Below are 22,925 nucleotides of genomic sequence, written 5' to 3'. Positions count from 1 at the left end.
TGAGCAGAATGTGCCAAAGTAAGTGGTGATACATCTAAGGAAAATATGTAAGATTTAAGAGATTGCATAGGAATGAGGAGAAAACTTTATAATAGGAAAAGCAGGATAACAATTTGTTTATATAGTATGTGATTACAGATACATATTTTCATAAAAATATAGGAAAATACTGAAAGAAAATATAATAGTTTATCAGCAATTTTGTTTGGATATTGAGTTTCAAGTAATTTTTTTCCCTTTGTACTTTTATGTATTTCCCAGATTTTATTTAATCATGTACTGATTTTTATTTATTTAGTTAGTTACTTACTTATTTTTTAGTATTCTTTTCCTGGGGCATCTGGATGGTTGGTTAAGCGTCCAACTCTTGGTTTCGGCTTAGGTGATGATCTCAGGGTTGTGAGATCCAGCCCTGCGTCAGGCTCAATACAGAGTCTGCTTGAGATTCTCTCTCCCTCTCCCTCTGCCCCTCTCACTCATGCGTACTCGCTCTCTCCCTCTCTCTCTCAAATCTTTTTTTAAAAAAATACTTTCCTAACATAAGATAAAGTGATAGCTAATATTTTCTTAGGCTACTTTATCTGTTAAGTGGGGAGACATTTTGATAATGACATTTTCTTAATGTCCTATTTTATTCTGCCCATATGGAATGAACATGTTTGTATTATTTCTTAGATCTGAAACTCAGCACCGAGGCTCTGCTCCCCACTCTGAAAGTGATCTACCAGAGCAGGAAGAGGAGATTCTGGGGTCTGATGATGATGAGCAGGAAGATCCCAATGATTATTGTAAAGGTAAGGCTTTGGAGATACCAAGTAAGACATGATTCATGTATATATGTATAATATATATATATTATCTCAATACAACACTTATTCACTTGAATATTTGGTCTGTGAGTGTAAGCTGTTTTGATGTTTTCTGCTTTTTGCATCCTTTACTTGAAGTATAAGAAATAGTATTCCCTGGGGAGGGTAGGTGCTCTGGTAAGCGCTGTGAATTGTGCAAGACTGTTGAATCTCAGATCTGTACCTCTGAAACAAATAATGCAATATATGTTAAGAAAAAAAAAAGAAGAAGGTAGCGGGAGGGGAAGAATGAAGCAGGGGAAATCGGAGGGGTAGACGAACCATGAGAGACGATGGACTCTGAAAAACAAACTGAGGGTTCTAGAGGGGAGGGGCGTGGGAGGATGGGTTAGCCTGGTGGTGGGTATTGAGGAGGGCACATTCTGCATGGAGCACTGGGTGTTATGCACAAACAATGAGTCATGGAACACTTCATCTAAAACTAATGATGTAATGTATGGGGATTAACATAAGAATAAAAAAATTAAAAAATTAAAAAAAAGAAATAGTATTCCCTCTCACTTCAATTTAATTTAGTAAACCTTGGTTTTATATTAATCTGTTTTTACCCTTTTTCTACTTAAAAATGATAGTGCATATTTACCGTAGAAAATTTCAGAAATACATTAAACAAAAAGAAAATAAAAGCCATCTGTAACACTGTATCATCCAGAAGTAACCAGTGATATTTGGTATATAGACTCTTCAGAAAACCTTTCATTACTTTTTTCTCATAGTGATGATTGCTAAGATAAGTTAAACAGGAATTATAGATACTTAATATTAATAGCAAGTGATACCAGAATGTATCTTACGATCTGGAAGAACCTGGTTTGTATTATTCTCAGCAAGCAAAGATGTAAAAATACCTTGATTCCTGCCACTGTTGGCAGCCTTTTCAGGCTTTCCTTGTTTTTGTTTTGTTGTGTTGTGTTTTAGAAAACAAACTATTTTCCTTTTTTTTTTAAGTTAAATAAATGGAATTCATTTATCTCCCTCATAAAAATACATCCTGAGACTGCAACTATAAACAGATTTTATTTATAAACATTTGTATGTTTAGATAAATCTATTAAATTATTGAGGGGCAAGAATAATTGTGATACATAACCTTATTTTTGTTTGAGAATGACTTATTTTGGGATGCCTGGGTGGCTCAGTCAATTAAGCATCTGCCTTCGGCTCAGGTCATGATCCCAAGACCCTGGAATCGAGTCCTGTATCAGGCTCCTTGCTCATCGGGAGCCTGCTTCTCCCTCTGCCTGCCGCTCCTGCTGCTTGTGCACGCACTCTCTCTCTCTCTCTCTCTTTCTCTCTCTTTCTCTCTCACACACACACACAAATAAATAAAATCTTAAAAAAAAAAAACTTAATTTTTTAAGTAACTTGGTTGTTCAACAAAACATCACTTGCTTGCTCTAAATCATTCTCTAAGATTTTTTTTTTAAGATTTACTTATTTTTAAAAATGAAGATTTATTTAGAGAGAACACGAGCACACACGCACGCAGGGGGTGAGGCAGGGGCAGAGGGAGAGAGAATCTCCAGCGGACTTGCTGCTGAGCGCAGAGCCCAACGCAGGGCTCTATCTCACAACCCCGAGATCATGACTGAGCTGAAATCAAGAATTGGGTGCTTAACCAACTGAGCCACCCAGGGGCCCCTAAGATTTTTTTCATGACATGAGTTCAGTAATAACTGTGTGGCTTACTTAAAATTTTTTTCTGTTCAATTGATTTTGTAGAAGAAACCATTTTTATTTGATAAATGGTGTATAGATGTTGAAAAATGGAATGTGAGATATCTTTTCTTACTACTTAAGTGACTGTTTCCTTCCTGTTGTTTCTTCCAGGAGGTTATCATCTTGTGAAAATCGGAGATCTATTCAATGGGAGATATCATGTGATCCGAAAGTTGGGCTGGGGACACTTTTCAACAGTGTGGTTATCATGGGATATTCAGTAAGTTGTAGTGGTCCTGCAAAAGAATTAGTTAGGCAGTGCCTAAGGGTTTTCATCTGATTTTCCAGAGATGATCTAGCCTTCAGTCTAGCTCTAGACCAATTTCTTGATCAGAATTTTGTTGTTGATAATCTTAATCTTTATGTTCTTAAGCAAATTTGTCTTTCCTTTGGGGAAGAAGCGCCTCAGAGACAAAAGATTGATTAAATTAGTATCCATAAGGCACTTGGAACTCGGAAATTCAAAACATTACAAATATTCAATGGAAGTATGGTATGTAAATTCATAGGGTGTTTTTGAGTTTTTTTAATTGGAGTAAAGTTTTAGATGATGTCTTATACCAACCTGTGTGAAATTATTTTCTTGTAGTTTGTTCTGGTAAGAGATTTGCTCAACCATACAGTCTAAAATTTTTCCTACATAAAAATCACAGGTAATTAACATGGGATGTTTACCTACAAGTGTACTGTCTTTGATGAGACAGTAATTGAGATCTATGCACTTTGTTTTTTATCAGTTTGGTTTCATCCCAAGTATTTCTTCTGGCCTCTTCTAAACTTTTAACCTTTTAGCTTTTGACATGCAGATATACAGGACACTTCTGGTTTGATAAGGTTTTCCCCCTGTATTTATTACCATTTCATGGTTTTACTTGGATTCAGAGAGGCATTCAGAAGGTAGACTTTAACTCGGAGAAAATGTGTGCTGACTGAGATTACCCTAGAACAGATTTTCTTCCTCCTATAAATGAAATCTGGCCAGTTAGTACGGTTAACAGGTACACATGATTGCATAGAAATAGCCTATGTTTAAGAACAGGGAAACATGGAATAAATATTTGTACTTTTGTCACTGCCTCCCAGTTATCACTAAATTTTACCTTCCTAAAGTGAGGATAGGGCATTAGTCTTAACTGCCTGTGTTTGTTTCTTAGGGGAAAGAAGTTTGTGGCAATGAAAGTAGTTAAAAGTGCTGAACATTATACTGAAACAGCACTAGATGAAATCCGGTTGCTGAAATCAGTGAGTATTAATTAGATCATGTGTGTGAACGGAAAAACATCATAAGTTTTACTGAATTAAGACATACCAAATGTAGACTCTTTAGCATGACTAATTTTTATTGTAAAGTTCCAGTATCCTTAAAGAGATAGAGGAAGATGACAGTATTTTTTTTTAAAAAAAGGTTTTGTGTATGTATGCATGTATTTGTCAGAGAGAGAGCACAAAGCAGGGAGAGGGGCAGGTAGGGGGAGAAGCAGGCTTCCTGCCGAGCAAGGAGCCCGATGTGGGACTTGATCCCAGGACCCTGGGATCATGACCTGAGCCGAAGGCAGATGCTTAACTGAGCCACCTAGGCGCCCTAGAAGATGACAATATTTATAAATTCTGTGCTTGTGGTAGGGGAAGTGGTGGATTCCCATCATAAACACTAAAAAAACCTTTCAAATAAGTGAAAATATTTATCGAGCATGTTTTATGTACCAGATAGCACAAAAAATGTTTTACTTTCCTACTATGGTTAAAAGTAAAGTTGTCTGACAATAGCCAAAATATCCAGATATCCATTAACAGTTGAATGGATAAAGAAAATGCGAGATAGATAGATGGCTATAATGGAATATTACACAGCCATCAAAAAGAGTGAAATCTTGCCATTTGCAGTGACATGGATGGAACTAAAGGGTATTATGCTAAGCAGAATAAATCAGAGAAAGACAAATACCATATGATTTTAAGAAACAAAACAGATGAGCATAGGGGAAGGGAAGGAAAAATCAAATAAGATAAAAACAGAGGGTGGCAAACCATAAGAGGAAACAAACTGAGGGCTGCTGGAGGGGAGGTGGGTGGGGAGATGGGGTAACTGGGTGGTGGGCATTAAGGAGGGCTTAATGAGCCTCCTTGATGTAATGAGCACTGGGTGTTATATGCAACTGATGAATCACTAAACTCTACTTCTGAAACTAATGAAAAAAAGTAAAGTGTGAATAAGCATATAACATCTTTTTTATGCTTTAAAATATTATAAAAATATATAACAAAATAAACACTGTTTAATTCCTTTTTTATATCTTAAAACTTAAATTTTAGAAAAACTTTTTGTTTTGTTAAAAATTAGGAAGTTATGGTAGGAGGAGCTTAAACTTAGAGTAAGAAAACCTGGGCTTTAAGACCAGCCCTAGTCCAGTGTATCCTCCAGCTCATCACTCCATTTCTTCTGAGCCCTTGAGTTTTCATTTGTAAAGTGAGGATGTTAGACCAGGAGAGCTCTTAAGAAAGTAATTTTCAGGGGCGCCTGGGTGGCTCAGTTGGTTAAGCGACTGCCTTCGGCTCAGGTCATGATCCTGGAGTCCTGGGATCGAGTCCCGCATCGGGCTCCCTGCTCGGCAGGGAGTCTGCTTCTCCCTCTGACCCTCCTCCCTCTCATTCTCTCTGTCTCAAATAAATAAATAAAATCTTAAAAAAAAAAAAAATAATAATTTTCAGAGTGCCAGTCGGACAAGATAGGAGCCTATGCCAAAAGTTAAATCAATACTGCTTGCTTCCTTTGTTGAGAAGGTTTTTTATGGAGGGAAAAAAAGTTTAGCTGAGTAAACAGTGCGATGAATGTTGGTTCAGTGGTTGTTTTGCATCCTATAAAAGCTCCTTAATTCCTCATGGTCTGGTAACCAGCAATTAATTTGAGAGTCACACTTTTAGTAGAAAAATGGTTGAATTAGAGCAATAGTCTTTGTCAGTTGTATTTCCTTTTGTGCACTGTTTATTTCTTTGCCTATTTGAGCTATTAAAATTTTAGTATGTTTTTCTCATAGATGTGTGTGAGCTCTTTCTTGGGAGTAATTAATCCTTTGTTACATATGCTGTAGGTTTTCCCTCCCCCACTATTTGGCTTATTTCTACACTTTCCCTGTTGCTAAATACTGTCTCTTTCCCACTGTAGGTTCGTAATTCAGACCCTAATGATCCAAATAGAGAAATGGTCGTTCAACTACTAGATGACTTTAAAATATCAGGAGTTAATGGAACACGTATCCTTTTAAGAAGTGTTTGAAAATCACGAAATAACCTTATCTCCAAGAGAGGAAACCAGATTTATATAAATAGCATTTGGCTCTTTTCTCAAGGCAAAGTATAATGAAACTACTTTGGGTTATTGTAAACTTCTGAACACTAAGATGTGTATAGTGTTTATCTTTATATGTTGTGACTTGTCAGGGGATTGCTTTAGGCTTTTTCCCCTTTCCAGGCAAATTAAACCAAAGTCAAAAGAAAATCTTTTTTTTTTTAATTAGCCTTGTATTAGTAAAGGTTCTGTGATTTTTATCAATTAGCACAGAAATTTTAATGGAAGTAATTTTTCATGATAAACACTGGATAAAGAAAAATTTAACACAATGTGTTACCTACCATCCTTCAACATTGAAGAGGCTGTGCATATAGATTATGCTTAGAATCTAAACAGGTGTGATTGTGTTCTGTTAAGATGAAAAAACTGACTTGTTTAATGTTTTTATCTGGATTTTTAGAATTTCTAGAGTTGAAAGGAACCTTACCTGATTTTTTTCATAAGTTAATACCAAAGTGACATGTGGTGAACTGATTAAGAGGTTGTTGCAACAGCCTTGCTCATGAAGGCTTATCAGACTTTTCAGAATAAAAGATGAAGTAAAATCTCACTTGGATTGGAGAGTCTAAAACTACCTGTTTATAAACTATTTAAAAATGTAAAAGGAAAGACATTTCATCTCTCACTCTACTTCTGCATATTTAGCTTCTCTTAACACACACTGTTAATTGCCAGTTATCTCTTTCTAAGGAGGTGGGCTATGTATGGTTCTGGCATCATGTGGACTATGGTAAGAGATTTGAATGGGGGAGAGAGAACAGGTGATGATGTGAAAAGTTTTTATCTGTCATTCTGAATTTAGTTGCGAGTTATTTCCTTGGAGAAGTACAAATCACATATCCCTGATGTCGGAAGAAAACTGCTTCAAGAATCATCCATTTTAAAAGCGTCTTGTGACTATTGTGGTCACTTTGTAGGTGGCTTACCCTGTGTGTATATAATAAGGCTAATAACCAAGACATAAAAACATACATAGGATGCCATTAGATTCTGTTTCCCTGTTGTTTGATCTTGTAATGTTTGTCAGGCCAACTCTCTCTGCTAATTTGGGAAAGTTACAAATAAAACTAGAAATATTCTAAATAATCTCCTCAGTAATGCTTGAGTACCTTTATTTGACTCTAATGAAGAAGGGTGTTGTTGTTTTTTTTTAACTATTGAAATCTTAGTGGGTTTGAATTTCAAGTTCCAAGGTATTTTCCAAATATTACCAGCTGGTTTCTCTGTAGTTTTATCCACTGAGTTCCTCTTTGCCCTAAGCCCATTTCTCTCTGCTCTTCCTCCTACTTGTCTCCCAACTGTCTTGGCTGCTGCATTATTTGCTGCTACTAGAGATTGAAAAGGATAAAAGTCAGAGCACTGAGTTAAGGGTTAATGGGTTATGCTATTCTCTTCTCACAACATAAGTATGTCTGCATGGAGCCATGTATCTGTATTTTTCTTTGTATCTGAGCATCTCCATACTGTCCTTCTCATACTGAAATATAAGGGGCCCTGAACTAGAAAGTTATGTAGACTTCAGTATACTTCACTATAGTTGGTTCATTCTACTTCTATAGGTGGTAAGGGGCGAGGAGTGATTAAAGAAGGACAGCTGTTCTATATATACTATTGACATTAGCCAGTGAGTATTCTTTTCGGCCATCTATGTGACCTACTATGTCTTTAGGATACTTCTTATTTCTAGTATGTATTTTACCTCTTTTCCTAGCTCCTCTTACTCATAATGTGCTCTAATGTGACCCTTATTAGTGTTCAGCCCTTTGTGTTTTTTCTTTACACCATCTCCCCAAGAAAATTTTTTCATGTATCCTTTTATCCAATTCTTTTTGTTTGTTAAGCTGCTAAATGTTTGGTCATTTTTATATCACTGCTTACAGATTAAAATACCATTGTCAAATTGTAATGCTTCTCTCAACAAATCAAAGATTGAAACTAGGAACATAATAGAATAACTTAAAAATTCTGTTTTCTGGGTGTGTTGTTTTTTTTTTTTAAGCAATCTGCATTTTTAAAAATCCTGTTTTGGTATATTTCATGTATACAAAAGTAGAATAGTTTAGTGAATCTCCACAGACCCATTACACATTTTAGGATCTTGTTTAATCTTGTTTTGTCTACCTCCTGCTAATTTTGTGGGCAACCTTAGATATATTATTTTGCCCATAATTCTTTCAGATTGTATCTCCAAAAGACAAGGACTTTAAAATATAACCTCAGGGTGCCTGGGTGGCTCAGTCATTACGCGGCTGCCTTCAGCTCAGGTCATGGTCCCAGGGTCCTGGGATCGAGCCCCGCATCAGGCTCCCTGCTCGGCAGGAAACCTGCTTCTCCCTCTCCCACTCCCCCTGCTTGTGTTCCCTCTCTCGCTATGTATCTATCTGTCAAATAAATAAAATCTTTTAAAAAAATAAAATAAAATACAACCTCAATACAATTACCGTACCTAAAAAAAATTGGGACCAGTTTTTAGTCATCCAGTATCTAATCTGATAGTGTTTCAGTCTCCAAATGTCGCATACTTCTTTCAATTTTTCATTCTTACTTGGGTGTTTTATAGGTATATAGATGTATATATTTTCTGTGTCTCTACTTTTTAATATATGGACTATAGCTGTAACTGCTTAATTTCCTTGTCTGCTAATTCTGACATCTATGTCACTTCTGGTTTAGTTTTGAATGATTGATTATTGTAATTTTCAACTATGTTTTCCTGCATCTTTCCTGCCTGTAATCTTTGATAGATACATTGTGATTTTTCATTTGGCTGCTGGATATTTTGTATTCCCATAAGTCTTGAGTTTTGTTCTGGGATGCAGGTATATCACATGGAAACAGTTTGATCCTTTTCAGATTTTACATTTATGATTTATTAGATAGATCCAGGGCAGTGTTCAGTTGAGGACTAATTATTGCCTGTACCAACGCAAGACCTTCCTGAATAATCTACCCAGACACCCCATGACTATGAATTCTTCTACTCTTTATGTTTTTTTAATTGAGATAAAATTGACGTAGAACGTTGCATTAGTTTTGGGTGTACACATATAAATGATCTGAAAAATGTGTACATTGCAAATGGTTACCACAGTAAGTTAACATCCATCACCACTCATAGTTACAGGTTTTCTTCTTGTGATGCGAACTTTTAAGATCTACTTTCTGAGCAATTATCAAATATACAGTTGGTATTGTTAACTATAGTCACCATTCTGTACATTATATCCCCAAGACTTACTCATCTTAAACTAGAAGCTTATGCACACACACATCTTTAACCATTCTTCCATCGGTGGACTGTGTCTTGGCTGTTGTAAATGATACTGTAATGAGCATGGGGATGCTGGTAACTTAATAAATTTGGGATAACTATTTCATTTCTTTCAGATAAATACTCAGAAGTGGAATTACTAGATTATATGGTAGTTCTATTTTTAATCTTTTGAGGAATGTTTGATACTATTTTCCATAGTTTTCTGCACCAACTTATGTTCCCACCAACAGCACACAAGGGTTCCCTTTTCTCCACAGCCTCACCAACACTTGTTATCTCTTGTCTTTTTTGATAGTAACCATTCTAACAGGTATGAGGTGATTGTTGTGGTTTTGATTTCTATTTCCCTGATGATTAGTGATGTTGAACACCTTTTCATGTCCCTGTTGGCCATCTGTATGTCTTTGGAAAAATGTCTATTTACATCCTCTGCTCATTTTTTAATGAAATTTTTTCTATTGAGTTGTGCAAATTCCTTATATATTAACCCCTTATCAGATACATAGTTTGCAGATACTTTCTCCTATTCAGTACATTGCCTTTTCATTTTGTTAATGGTTTCTTTTGGTGTGCAGAACAGTTTTAGTTTGATTTAGTCCTATTTGTTCATTTCCGCTTTTGTTGCTTTTGCTTTCTTTTGGTGTCAGATCCAAAACATCATTGCCAAGACCAGTGCCAAGGAGCTTACTGCCTATTGCCTATTGCCTATGTTTTTGTCTAGGAGTTTTATGGTTTCAGGTCTTAACATTCAAGTCTCCATTTTGAGTTGATTTTTCTATGTGGTGTAAGATAGTGGTCAAGTTTCATTCTTTTGCATGTGGCTGACTAGCTTTCCCAGCACCATTTATTGAAGAGACTTGTTCTTTCCCCAGTGTATATTTATGGTTCCTTTGTCATAAATGAATTGACTATATGATGGGTTTATTTCTGGTCCACGACTATGACTTTGAATTTGTCTAGCCTTTTTGATGAGAACAGACATTGTTGGAGCCCTTTGGGAACACTGGCCACTATTCCCTCTAATCCCCTCAGATGATATTTTCCCCCTGCCTCCTTGTGTTTCCTTGTATACTTACGTTGGTTAGTACTCTGCTAAATTCTTGAGGGGATCCCTTTGCAGATCTCCAAAATTCTGTTTTTCTGTAGCTGCCTTGGTCTCCCAAGACTCTTAACTCCTCTTAAACTCAAGGAATCTGGAAAGTCTCAAGGCAGTAACATGGGGGCAATCATAGGATTTAGCTGATTTGTTTCTCTTTTCTCAAGGACCACTGCCTTTATTGCCTGATGTCAGGGTCAATAAATCTGTTGTTTTATGTATTTTGTCTGCTTTTGTTGTTGTCATTTTAAGCACGAGAGTAAATGCATGCCCTGTTAACTCCATCTTGACAGAAGCAGAAGTTCCTAGGTACGTTTAACTTTGAGAAATTGCCAGCCAGTTTTCCAAAGTGGTTGTACCATTTTACACTTATTAGCAAATATGAGAGTTCTAATTGCTCCATATCCTCCCCTACGTTTGGTCATGTTAGTCTTTTTATTTTAGTCTAGTGAATTTGAAACGCTATCTTATTAAAATTTTGATTGTGTTTCCCTGAGGTAGTATGTCCCTTTAATCTTCTTTAATTTAGAACATGGCCTTCCTTTAATGGCATTGACTTTTTTTTTTTTTAAAGAATCCAGAGCAGATATTTTGTCTCTTAATTTGGATTTGTCTAGTGGTTTCCTGAAAATTAAATCCAGGTTAATGATTTTTGTCAAGTATACTACATGGATGATGTTCTGTTCTTCTCAGTGTATTACATCAGAGGGTACCTGACATTAGTATGTGCTTTATCATTAGTGGGTAATAAGTTGGATCACTAGATTAAGGCACAGTCTTCCAGATTTCCCTGTTTAGAAGTACCTTTTTCCTTTCATAATTAATAAGCAGTCTGGGGTGATACTGTGACATTGTGATTTTATTCCCAACAATCTAACACAGTAGTTATGGTGTTCATTGATTCTTACTTGAATCCATTATTACTATAGTAAGTATAAAATGGTGATTTTCTGTTTCTGTCTTTCTTTGTATATCTATTACTTGACTTTTTCTTTAAAAAGGATATTTCCAGGGGCACCTGGATGGCTCAGTCTCAGGGTCATGATTCTGAGCCCCATGTTGGGTGTAGAGATGACTTAAATTAAGATTAAAATCTTTAAAAAATTAAAAAGATTTTCCTATCCACACACATACTTTTTAAAGTATCTGTTTGGACTCATTCAGTTTTTATTTTTTATAAGTTAATTCATAACTTCATTTTTAAAAATGTTTTCAACTTGGCCAGTAGCATCCTCTCCAAACTGTTCCTCTTGATGTGTTCCATTACTGTTCACACAGCACGGTTTCTAGGTTCATCTGGAATTTGGCCATTTCTTCAAGGAGTCCAGGTTTTCCTTTAGTGGCGAATCTTATTTAAAGGAAAAGCCTGGAGGCACCTGGGTGGCTCAGTCGTTAAGTGTCTTCCTTTGGCTCAGGTCATGATCCCAGGGTCCTGGGATTGAGCCCCGCATCGGGCTCCCTGCTCCGCGGGAAGCCTGCTTCTCCCTCTCCCACTGCCCCTGCTTTTGTTCCCTCTCTCACTGTGTTTCTCTCTGTCAAATAAGTAAAATCTTAAAAAAAAAAAAAAAAAAAAAAAAAGGAAAAGTCTGGGCACTAGGTCATTATTACATTATGTATATCTCAACTTTCCCCCTATGTAGTAATTTCTGGAGGTGCAAGGTAGCAGCATACTACTAAAATCCCAGCTGCCCTGCACACTCGTAGGCTCATAGAGTTATTCCTGCTTATGGTGATTGGGATGTTGATACAGAAAGAGAACACACGGTGGCACTAGAATCAAGATTAGTTTTGTAAACTACAGAGCATAAAGCAAGTCATTTTCCTTTTTTTTTTTTTTTTTTAAGATTTTATTTATTTATTTGAGACAGAGAGAATGAGAGACAGAGAGCACATGAGAGGGGGGAGGGTCAGAGGCAGAAGCAGGCTCCCTGCCGAGGAGGGAGCCCGATGCGGGACTCGATCCAGGGACTCCAGGATCATGACCTGAGCCGAAGGCAGTCGCTTAACCAACTGAGCCACCCAGGCGCCCTCATTTTCCTATTTTTAAAAAATGTTGGCCTTCACATTTTTTTAGGTTAAGTTTTGGTACATTATGTCCTGTAGTTAAAGCAGAAGTTATTTTTTTCTTGCTTTGAGACCATGAGAGTAGGAGTTGTTACCCTGATCATTAGTTTTGCATCAGGGAAAAGTAATCAACAACTTAAGGCTAGTGCTTTCACTAATTGAATGTGCAGGTTTCACTTTTCTTTTACTACTGTTTAATGTGCATAGTTTTATCAGTAAACCAGCACCTCCGAATTTTCCATTTCTTGGATGTTTTCAGTAACTTAAGCATTCTTTAACCTTTGGAATTCAGAATATTGACAGCTAGTTATTTTTTTAGTCATACTGTATAACTTTTTATAGTGAAAGAATAATACAGTAAATTTCATTGGGGTAGAACACATTTTATCTTGCCTCTTCTCTTGTGCCTCCTTTTTCCTTCCTTAACAAACTCCTAGATATCTGCATGGTGTTTGAAGTTTTGGGGCATCATCTGCTGAAGTGGATCATCAAGTCCAATTATCAAGGGCTTCCACTGCCTTGTGTCAAAAAAATTATCCAGCAAGTATGTATCCTAATATTTTCTCTGTGGTGATTGTTTTATATTCTTAAAATGTCAGGAGTTTCCTGTATCAAATAGAATTTTTTTTTTTAACTAGAGATTTTTTTAATTGCTAAAATTAGGTGTTTTATTCAGCCCCTAGTGTTCATTCTGTCTTTAAGTGTTTTAGCAATAACCATTTTTCCCAGATTCATCTCCTGTAATAATCATTAGAGGGGAAGATGTGTTCAGTGACTGGTGTTGGAAATTTGGAGCCCTTATCTGGAAGTTCTCGTTACAAATATTGATTATTAATAGAGAATTGCTATGTCAAATTATTACTGTCTCTTTATAGAACATTATGCAAGGGTATTTTCTAATATTCTAAATAGCTTTCAATATACAGTAAAGTTTACTCTCAGGAAAATATACTTCAAAGAGCAAATAATTTGTTTGGATAATGTGTTTTAGTGGAAAGAGCTCTAAACTGGGAATCAAGAGACCTCAGTTCTTTATCAACAAGGAAATTTGAATTAAGAGACACTAAATCTCTTTCATCACCTATATTTCCACATTTAAAGAGCATATTGACTTTTATTATCGGCCTTTATGTTCTTCATTAAATATCTCCAAATACAGTTAGCTTTTTAACTTTTTATTATAGGTAAACTCTTGCCTTTGCTCATAGTTTACAAGTAATCTTTCTGGGGAAGTTTCTTTGTGCCTTATCAAAAGTGCTTTATTCTCTGTTGAAAACTACCATATTGTTTTTATATTTTTATTTTGTAAAATGTTATATTGTGATTTTCTCCTTCTCCAGAAAGACTTGTATTCTGTGTTTGCAAATCTACTGCTCTATTCCCATCCAGGTGTTACAGGGTCTGGATTATTTACACACTAAGTGCCGTATCATCCACACTGACATTAAACCAGAAAACATCTTGTTGTCAGTGAATGAGCAGTATATCCGAAGACTGGCTGCAGAAGCAACAGAATGGCAGCGATCTGGAGCTCCTCCACCTTCTGGATCTGCAGGTATGTTTTCTTTGAGGACTTTGGTCTCATTAGAAGTTAAGAGAAGTTCCAGGGCACCTGGGTGGCTCGGTTGGTTAAATGTCCGACTCTTGATTTCAGCTCAGGTCACGATCTCAGGGTCCTGGGATCAAGCCCTGTATCTGGCTCCCTGCTCGCTCTCTCAAATAAATAAATCTTTAAAAAACAAAAAAACCTGAGAAGTTCCTATTTTTATTCTATTACCAGGCAGTTAAGTAAAGCATACTCACTCATTTAACAATAAGATATAGTAAGTATTTATGTGTAAGAAATAGTCTCAGGCTTCAAGACTTTTTTAATCTTCAGTATTGCTCTCCTGTAGAAAGAAGTCTAGAAATTGTGTCTTCTGGGTACAGATATTTTGTATACTATAAAAGCTGATTTATGTTCTTGTTTTAAAATATTTTCTCTTGTGATTCAATGGCCATCTTTGATGTGTTTACCTCTTACCATGATCATACGTACATGCTTGCTTATAGATCAGTGTGATCTGTGCAGGGGCAAGATAACTTTGCTATCAAGAACTTGAGTTTAAGCACTGGAGTGGACAGAGCTGGTTTGAATCCTGGCTGCATCATTGGCTGGGTGTTTTTGAGCAAGTGCCTTGACTTCCTTTTCCCTCATGCAGGAGTTCTTGGGATTAGTTCCATGTTAAAGCAGTTAATAGATTGCCACATAGTATTATGTGCTACATAAATGATGGCTATGATTATGATTTTTTTGCCATTTGGGGTATAGATTATAATTTAGTAGTTTTATTATATTTGAGGAACTTTTTTTTTTTTTTTTTTTTTTGAGGGACTTTCTTGATCCTCAAGTTGAAATGTCAATTATCATAGGCTTCCTTTAAAAAGGAAGACTAAAGAAGCGGGGGAAATGAGAAGTTGTTTAATGGGCATAGAGTTTCATTTTTCCAAAGTGAAAACATTCTAGAAATATTACACAACAATGTGAATATAAATAACACTGTTGAACTGTACACTTAAGAATGGTTCAGAGGGGGGGCGCCTGGGTGGCTCAGTCGGTTGAGCAACTGCCTTCGGCTCAGGTCGTGATCCCAGGGTCCTGGGATCGAGTCCCACATCAGGCTCCCTGCTCTGCGGGGAGCCTGCTTCTCCCTCTCCCACTCCCCCTGCTTGTGTTCCCTCTCTCGCTGTGTCTCTCTCTGTCAAATAAATAAATAAAATCTTTAAAAAAAAAAAAAAAAGAATGGTTCAGAGGGAAATTTCACCTTGTGTGGGTTTTACCACAATTAAAAAAAATTTTTTTTATGGAAGATTCTACCTCCTGCCTAATCTATGCTATGCTATGATACAAATTACTGTATAACTCTTAATGCCATGCTCCTTTTAAAATTGACCAGTGCCACAGGGAAGAATTAAGAGATGGGGGTTCTTGGGTTGTTGCCTATCATTTTCTATTTTAAGCATACATGGGAATGAGATTTTTGCAGCATTAATAGTGGAAACCAGAAATTGGGGACTTGGCTCCTTGCATATATGGATTTCATCTGGAGAAGAATTTCGTTTATTTAAATTTATTTTATGTTTGCCAACTTTTATATGCATTATTCTTTTTTAAAAGATGGTACTTCTACCAAAGTTGCTTTTAAAAACAGTAGTTTTCTCTATAACATAAACTTATATGGCTGCTGAATGCCAGGATTCTTACTTGGTTTTCTTTTCTTTTCAGTCAGTACTGCGCCCCAGCCTAAACCAGTAAGTATAAGGTTTCTATGTTTAATTCTGATCTGTGGGCAATAGGCAGGGATTCTTCTGTTAGGGATCACAGTTTGTGTAGAGTTTGAAAACCAAAGAAAAAAATATTCCTGCGCTTCTATATTTTCTCCTATAAATGCCCATGCATCTTTAACAAGTTTGTACTGGTGAGGCTTCTCTAAACTTGAGTGTGTCTGAGAATACACCAGCCCCACAGAAGGCTCAGAGGACCAAAATTTATTGTTTGTTTCTATTTGGTTTCATAAGAGTATCCACATTGTTTAAGTTAATGAGAAACTTAAGTGCTATCTTAGGAAAAGAATGAAATTTAATTAGGAAATATTAAAGTTAACAGTTATCTCCAACTGGGGGTAATGGATTAGCCACCTGAAGGCTTTATCTGTTTGTAATCTCCGCCCAGGCTGACAAAATGTCAAAGAATAAGAAGAAGAAATTGAAGAAGAAGCAGAAGCGCCAGGCAGAATTACTAGAGAAGCGAATGCAGGAAATTGAGGAAATGGAGAAAGAGTCGGGCCCTGGGCAAAAAAGACCAAACAAGCAAGAAGAATCAGAGAGTCCTGTTGAAAGACCCTTGAAAGAGAACCCACCTAATAAAATGACCCAAGAAAAACTTGGTATAAATAGAGCATACACAAAAATTTACTTTAACATTAATTTATCATTGTTCTATAATATAGTGGTTTCATGCATACAACACATCTCTGGGGGTGTCCTTATACAGTAAGAGTACAGAACATTCATAAATGTCAGGCAGGTACTAGTCAAATAATTTCTGACTTTTCTATGAAAATGCAACGTAGACTTCATTTTGCACTTGAGTAAGGATAAGAAGATCTTTATCCTTCCATAAATAGGTCTTAGATGTTCAATCATGTTTTTATGTCACCCTGTATAAGTTCTAGAAAACGTTTTTAACCTTGTGGAGAAATTTTTTTGTTCTTTCACTCATACACATACACATACATCCTTTTTGTCTGTTTGTTCCTTAGAAGAGTCAAGTACCATTGACCAGGATCAAACACTTATGGAACGTGGTGTAGAGGGTGGTGCAGCAGAAATTAATTGCAATGGAGTAATTGAAATCATTAATTATACTGAAAACAGTAATAAAGAAACATTGAGGCTTAAAGAGGATCTACATAATGCTAATGCCTGTGATGTCCAGAATTTGAAGCAGGAACCTAGTTTCCTGAGCTCCCAAAATGGAGATAGCAGCACATCTCAAGAAACAGACTCTTGTACACCTATAACCTCTGAGGTGTCAGAGACCATGATGTGCCAGGCTTCACCAAATGTAGACCAGTCGTTCAGTGAACAGGACATCAGCCAACTTCAAGAAAGCATTCGGGCAGAGATACCCTGTGAAGATGAGCAAGAGCAAGAACAAAATGGACCATTGGACAACAAAGGTACTTAAACAGACCTACTTCCCCAGTAGTCCTTCCCTGAATAGCATATTCATGAATTTCTAGTCTAAATCTACCATTGTTTTTATAAATAAAGCTTCATAGCAGGTTCCCAAGTTACCTTCAATGTGTAAATTTTTAGCTAATTTTTTGAATTGTATTGGTCATGTAGTGGGTGCACAGCATTTCACTTGCCCTAAAGGCAGAAGTAGGTTTTATTGTGTAAACTGAAGGTATTGCTGTGTTCTTTTTTTTTTTTTTTTTTGTACTCTTTTGTCTTACAAAATTTAATGAAGTTTGCCAGTCGGAGGCCTGGGTATATTGCTTCAGAGAGTTTTATTAATCTTTGGGTATTTCTGTGTTCACTAAACAGTCTTATTAATGATATCCTTTGTCTATAGGAAAATCCACTGCTGGAAATTTTCTTGTTAATCCCCTTGAGCCAAAAAATGCAGAAAAGCTCCAAGTGAAGATTGCTGATCTTGGAAATGCCTGTTGGGTGGTAAGTTAAACTTAGCTTAGTGCTGTGTTATGAAGTGACTAGGAATGAATGAAAAGTTGAACTTTAATTGTGCTAAGGAAGAAATCATCTGCCGGTCTATACCTAGATTGCCAGTTAACATCTTTCAATATTTTTTCACTTTTTCCTTAATCTTCTATTATAGAAAAGTTCAAATATACTTAGAAAAGTAGAGAGAGTGGTATAATAAAACAGCCCCCACTCCCACTCTAGGTACCTATCACCCAGATTCAGTAATGTTAACTCCTGGCCAATCTTGTCTTATCTGTATCCTAATTCACTTTCATACTCAATGATGCTTATGTTCATACTTCCCTGTTATTTTCAAAATTGGTATCTAACTTATTAATTGTAAACTTTTAACTCATTTAACATATTTTGGACACTTTTCTTTGTCAACCAGAAAGTTTTATCAAATTCAGTTGGTTATATAGTATTCCCTAATGTACTTAGTTTTTATACATTTTTGATAGCTCTTCGTGATGAGCATCTTTGCTCATGAATCTTTGTGTGGTGTCCTTAGGACATGACCTAAACATAGAATTCCTAAGTCAAGAGTTGGGTTCTTTTTTAAAATGGATTTTTGATGTATAGTGTCCTGTTAATACTGTTGCTTACCTAGCTAAGAATTTGGGGGAGGGCATTATTAATGGACACCTCAAAAATCTACAGTAGAATGATTTGCACATAAATGACACTACTCGGAGTCATATACTTTGTAAACAGGAATGTTGAAGATTGCTGAAGCAAAAACTATGCGTTATCGAAACTCCACTTTAATAGGTTTTACATTTATTTTTATACTTCAAATTCTCTATTCCGTATGGCATCCTGTACCTAATGGTTTATACCTTAGAAGGATCTCACTTCTAGGATATTGTGATAACCTTTTAGGGAAAAAAATGAAGTCAGAGCTTAGCACTGACTGGTAGGAATGGGGAAAAACTTTTCAAGTAATTAGAATTACTCTACCGTACCATGGTCTCGTCTAGGCCAGCCAGTCTTCACCTGGATGACTGCAGTAGCCTACTCAACTCTCTCCCTTCAGCTGCCCGTGCCCCCTACACACTGTTGTCAACACAGCTATCAGAGTGATCCTTTTAAATGTGAGTCGCAGTGACTTCCCTCAAAATGAATGCCAAAGTCTTTACCATGTCCCACACACCACCAAGCAAATAGTGTCCTCCTTCTGCCTGGAATTCTCTTCCCAAGATAATGTGTACAACTCACTCATTTTCTTCAAGTTCCTATTCAGCTGTCATCAGGGAGATCTTTCCCTGAACACCTAACATAATTAGCAAACCACCACTCTCCAAACCCATGCACCTTTATTATATGCATTCATGTATTGTCTCTTTCTTCCTCTCCCCCCTCAATTTTTTTTTCTCCGTAGCACTTATCACAGTCTGATACTGTATAGTCGTTTGCTTACTATCCCTAAATGTATGTCCCATCACAACAAATTTTTTTGTTCACTGCTGTACCTACAGTACTTAGAACCTGGTACCTAGGAGGTGCTCAATAAATATTTAAGTAAATGAATTGTGAGAAACTCATTGGCTCTGTCACAGATATCACATGGTACAAACATCAAATGCTTCAAGCTTCTGGGCCTTTGTGTTTAGAACACCTTCCTCCATTATTTTCTTACCCAGTTGGCACACTTTTCTTTATTCTGCTACAATTTTTCATGTCACTTTTACTACCACAATTACTCTCTTTTTGTCCTCATGTCTATTTTATTTATTTATTTATTTATTTATTTATTATTTATTTTTTAAGATTTTATTTATTTATTTGACGGAGAGAGAGCACAGGTAGGCAGACAGGCAGGCAGTGGGAGAGGGAGAAGCAGGCTCCCTGCTGAGCACAGAGCCTGATGTGGGGCTCGATCCCAGGACACTGGGATCATGACCTGAGCCGAAGGCAGACGCCTAACCAACCGAGCCACCCAGGGGCCTCTCTTCTCTTTTTAAAAAATGTGCCCTATGCTAAAATGACTTTACCTTGTTTTCATTCATTCACTCCTTCAGCCAACATAGGCACATGCTCTGACCTTGGTACGAGGACACAGTGTGAACTAGACATCAGTGTCTTGTCCTGCTGGGTCCTGGTCAGGACTAAATGTCACATCTTACTGATCTCTGCAGCAGAACAGCATCTGGCATTCAGTAATAAAATTGTATATGATTTTCAGATTGCTTGATTTTTTAAAGTATTACATTCTTGTCAGTTATGCATGTATATAGTTTATGTTGATTCAAAAATCTGTCCCCTCCCTTTGCCAATTTTTTTACTCCCCACACATCAGTATTTACCTTCATATTGCTAATAAATAACTTGGCTATACTGCTCCCAATTTTTTTTTTCCAATTTTAGGCATTTTACTACAGGATTTACGTATCATCACTGCATCCATCCCCCATGTTCCCAATTTAATGATTTTGGCTACTTAATCATTCCGTATTTGCATTATTGGGACCCAGTGCTATCTTGAGCATAAATTGTACTGATTCTTTTTCTGTTTCTGCCTAACACTGTTTCATTTGCTTAGTCATCTTTGTACTATTTATTAATTAATTCAATCCCACGCTTTCACCCAGTGGTATAAATACGTATACTTTAATGCATACAGCTACCTTGAGTACTCTTTCAATTTCTTCCCGAAGAGCTCTATCTGGAACCTGGAATCTTCTAACCTGCGTTCGCCTGTTGGATCGCCCCGGAGGCCTGCGGCGTCACTGCCGTTCAGATTTCCTTTCATCATCATCCTGGAGATTATGTTTACTCTCTCTTTATATCCCCTACTTTCTGTCTCTGATCTTCTTTCTTGGTTTACTGTAAAATGATTGTTTTCTTTGTTTGTGGTTTTTGTTTTGTTTTGTTTTTTGTTTTGGAGTATATACAACTTGTAGTAGCTTCCTAAGAAGGAGTGTGTGAGGCTGGGAGGGGGCACCTTGCATGTCTGCTAATGTCTCTGTCTTACTTTCACACTCAGTTGGTTGCATGCAAAGTTTTAGGTTGAAAACAATTTTCCTTAAGAATGTTTGTCATGGCTCTATTATCTTCTAGTTCCCTGACTTGTTGCTGCTAAAGACCAGTGCCATTCTGATTCTTGATCCCTTGTATGCAGCCTTTTCCCCTGTGAAAGTCTCTAGGATCATTATTTCACAGTGCTATGCCTCACTTGAGTCTGTTTTTATCCATTAGATTAAGGACTTGGTGTGCACTTTTTTTTTTAAGTTTATTTATTTATTTAAGCAATCTCTACACCCAACATGTGGCTTGAACTCACAACCTCAAGATCAAAAGTCAAGCTCTTGCATCTGAACCAGCCAGGCACCCCTGGTGTGCACTTTTAATTTTGAAACTCTAGTTCTTTGGTTTTGACTTTTTCTTTGTTGTTTGGTTGGTTGGTTTTTTGTTTTATTTCCTTTCTGTCCTCTAGCTCTGAAATCTCATTATTCAAATGTTAGACCTCCTGTGCAGGTATTATCTTACCTGTCTCCTATTTTCTGTCATTTTCTTTTTGCTTTATTTTCTGGGCTATTTCTTGACTAGTTATTATAAGCTTTATTTTTTCTCATTTCTCATTTTTACTTTTCAAGAGTTTTTTGGTTCTCTGATTATCTCTCAGAGGCTATAATTTACTATCTCATTTTTGACATTTTTTCTTCCTATGTGATGTCAGTTGCCTTCTTTCTGCAGGAAAATGGGGTTCAACATGCAGTTACATAGTCACTTAACTTCCCTGTTTTCAGAATGGTACTCTCCCCTCAATTATGTGGCGCATCCTTCAGAGACCCAAGCTGTTAGATTGCATCATGCCCTGTGTTCTGGAGCCCTGTTTCTTTAAAAGATGTTGTTGTTGTAAGATTTTATTTATTTATTTTAGAGAGCACGCTAGAGAGCATAAAGCGGGGGGAGAGGGACAAGCAGACTCCCCACTGACCTGGGGCTCGATCTCAGGGTTGTGAGATTGTGACCTGACTCGAAACCAAATCAGATGCTTAACTGATTGAGCCACCCAGGCATGCCATCTTTAAAAGATGTTTAAAGCAGTGTTTCTGGGTTAAATCCCATCCTCACTTGGCAGTGATACCCGACACTGCCAAACCCCAAGCCCTGAGGCAAGGAGTACTATGGTTTACATCCCAGCGCTTCCCAGCTTTTTACCAGTGGCGTATTCAGTTTTCCTGAATCCACTAAGATGTTTACGAGTGATCTGTTTTTCAACTTGTAAATTTTATTGCTCTAACTTCTTTGTCATTCTGTGTCAGTTTATGCTTTAAAAATTAACACTGAATTCTTACTAAGGTGGAGTTTTAGGAGTGAGTGTGTGTTTGTATCTGATCCACCTTCTTTACTTTTAGGATGTGTGTGTTTGTATCTGATCCACCTTCTTTACTTTTGCTGATTCTTGACCTCATCATTTACAGCATCTTTTTAAGGCAGTAGTGAGGCACAAGGAGTAAAGACAACTCCCTTGAACAGCATATCCATTTTTCTAAATGTATGACAGAAAAGGATGCCTGGACCCAGGTGCGTGTGTGTGTGTGTGTGTGTGTGTGTGTGTGTAGGCTTTCCCACACCAAGCAATTCTTGGACACTAGTCTGAGAATTCAACTCAATTCTGACATTATCACCTGGAGAAAAATAAGATTCCACAGATAAAGGGCTCAGTCCCACAAGACCTCCCTCCACTTCAGATGCCAGTTGTAAGCCCAAGTTACCTTTGCTTCTGACCAACCAGCTATAAATTGGAGGTTCCAACAACCCCCTCCAATTCAGGATGCCGATCACATGTCCAGATTATCACCTGTACTTCTGACCAACTGGCTATAAATCAGATTCCACAGCCCTTTCCTTGGGTCTGATTGATTTGCTAGAATGGCTAACAAAGCTCGGAAAAGCCCGTTTAATCACTACATTGCTGATTTATTACAAAGGATATTAAAGGGTACAAATCAATAGCCAGAGAAAGAGATACATAGGGTGAGGTCTCAAAGGAACTTGTCCTCATGGAGCTTGCAAGGGCCTGCCCCAGTTTCATGTGGAAGCATTCTGGTTCCCCAGTGTGGAAGCTTCCCAAACCCCCTCCTTTTGCGTTTTTATGGAGGCTTCATTACATAGGCATGATTGATTAACTCACTGACCATTAGTGATTATTCAATCTCTAGTCCCTCACCCCTCCCCTCCCCAGAAATCAGAGAGTAGGAATTTTCAGTCCCACCCTCTGTTCATGGTTAGTTCCTATAGCAACCAGCCCCCATCCTTAGGTGCTTTTCAGAGTCAGCTCATTAACATAAACTCGGT

The 22,925-nt window shown here is 37.1% G+C and overlaps 1 protein-coding gene across 2 annotated transcripts in view; it reads left to right on the top strand.

Moving 5' to 3' along the window:
- Nucleotides 1-22,925, top strand: part of SRPK1 (SRSF protein kinase 1) — an 82,413-nt gene that overhangs the window by 44,563 nt on the left and 14,925 nt on the right. For both annotated transcript variants that reach the window (XM_045866781.3, XM_045866782.3), the window contains exons 3-12: nucleotides 676-794; nucleotides 2,700-2,808; nucleotides 3,743-3,830; nucleotides 5,752-5,839; nucleotides 12,809-12,915; nucleotides 13,761-13,926; nucleotides 15,637-15,662; nucleotides 16,084-16,297; nucleotides 16,673-17,092; nucleotides 17,491-17,591. In XM_045866781.3, the coding sequence (XP_045722737.1) occupies nucleotides 676-794; nucleotides 2,700-2,808; nucleotides 3,743-3,830; nucleotides 5,752-5,839; nucleotides 12,809-12,915; nucleotides 13,761-13,926; nucleotides 15,637-15,662; nucleotides 16,084-16,297; nucleotides 16,673-17,092; nucleotides 17,491-17,591 (1,438 nt within the window). The remainder of the gene's footprint in view (nucleotides 1-675; nucleotides 795-2,699; nucleotides 2,809-3,742; nucleotides 3,831-5,751; nucleotides 5,840-12,808; nucleotides 12,916-13,760; nucleotides 13,927-15,636; nucleotides 15,663-16,083; nucleotides 16,298-16,672; nucleotides 17,093-17,490; nucleotides 17,592-22,925) is intronic.

The sequence above is a fragment of the Mirounga angustirostris genome, unplaced genomic scaffold, assembly GCF_029215605.1.
Source record: "Mirounga angustirostris isolate CCGP_5_RB_7025 unplaced genomic scaffold, mMirAng1.0.hap1 SCAF_8, whole genome shotgun sequence".
NCBI lineage: Eukaryota > Metazoa > Chordata > Mammalia > Carnivora > Phocidae > Mirounga > Mirounga angustirostris.
Note: the sequence above shows the minus strand (reverse complement) of the source record. Positions and strands in the feature narration are given on the sequence as shown.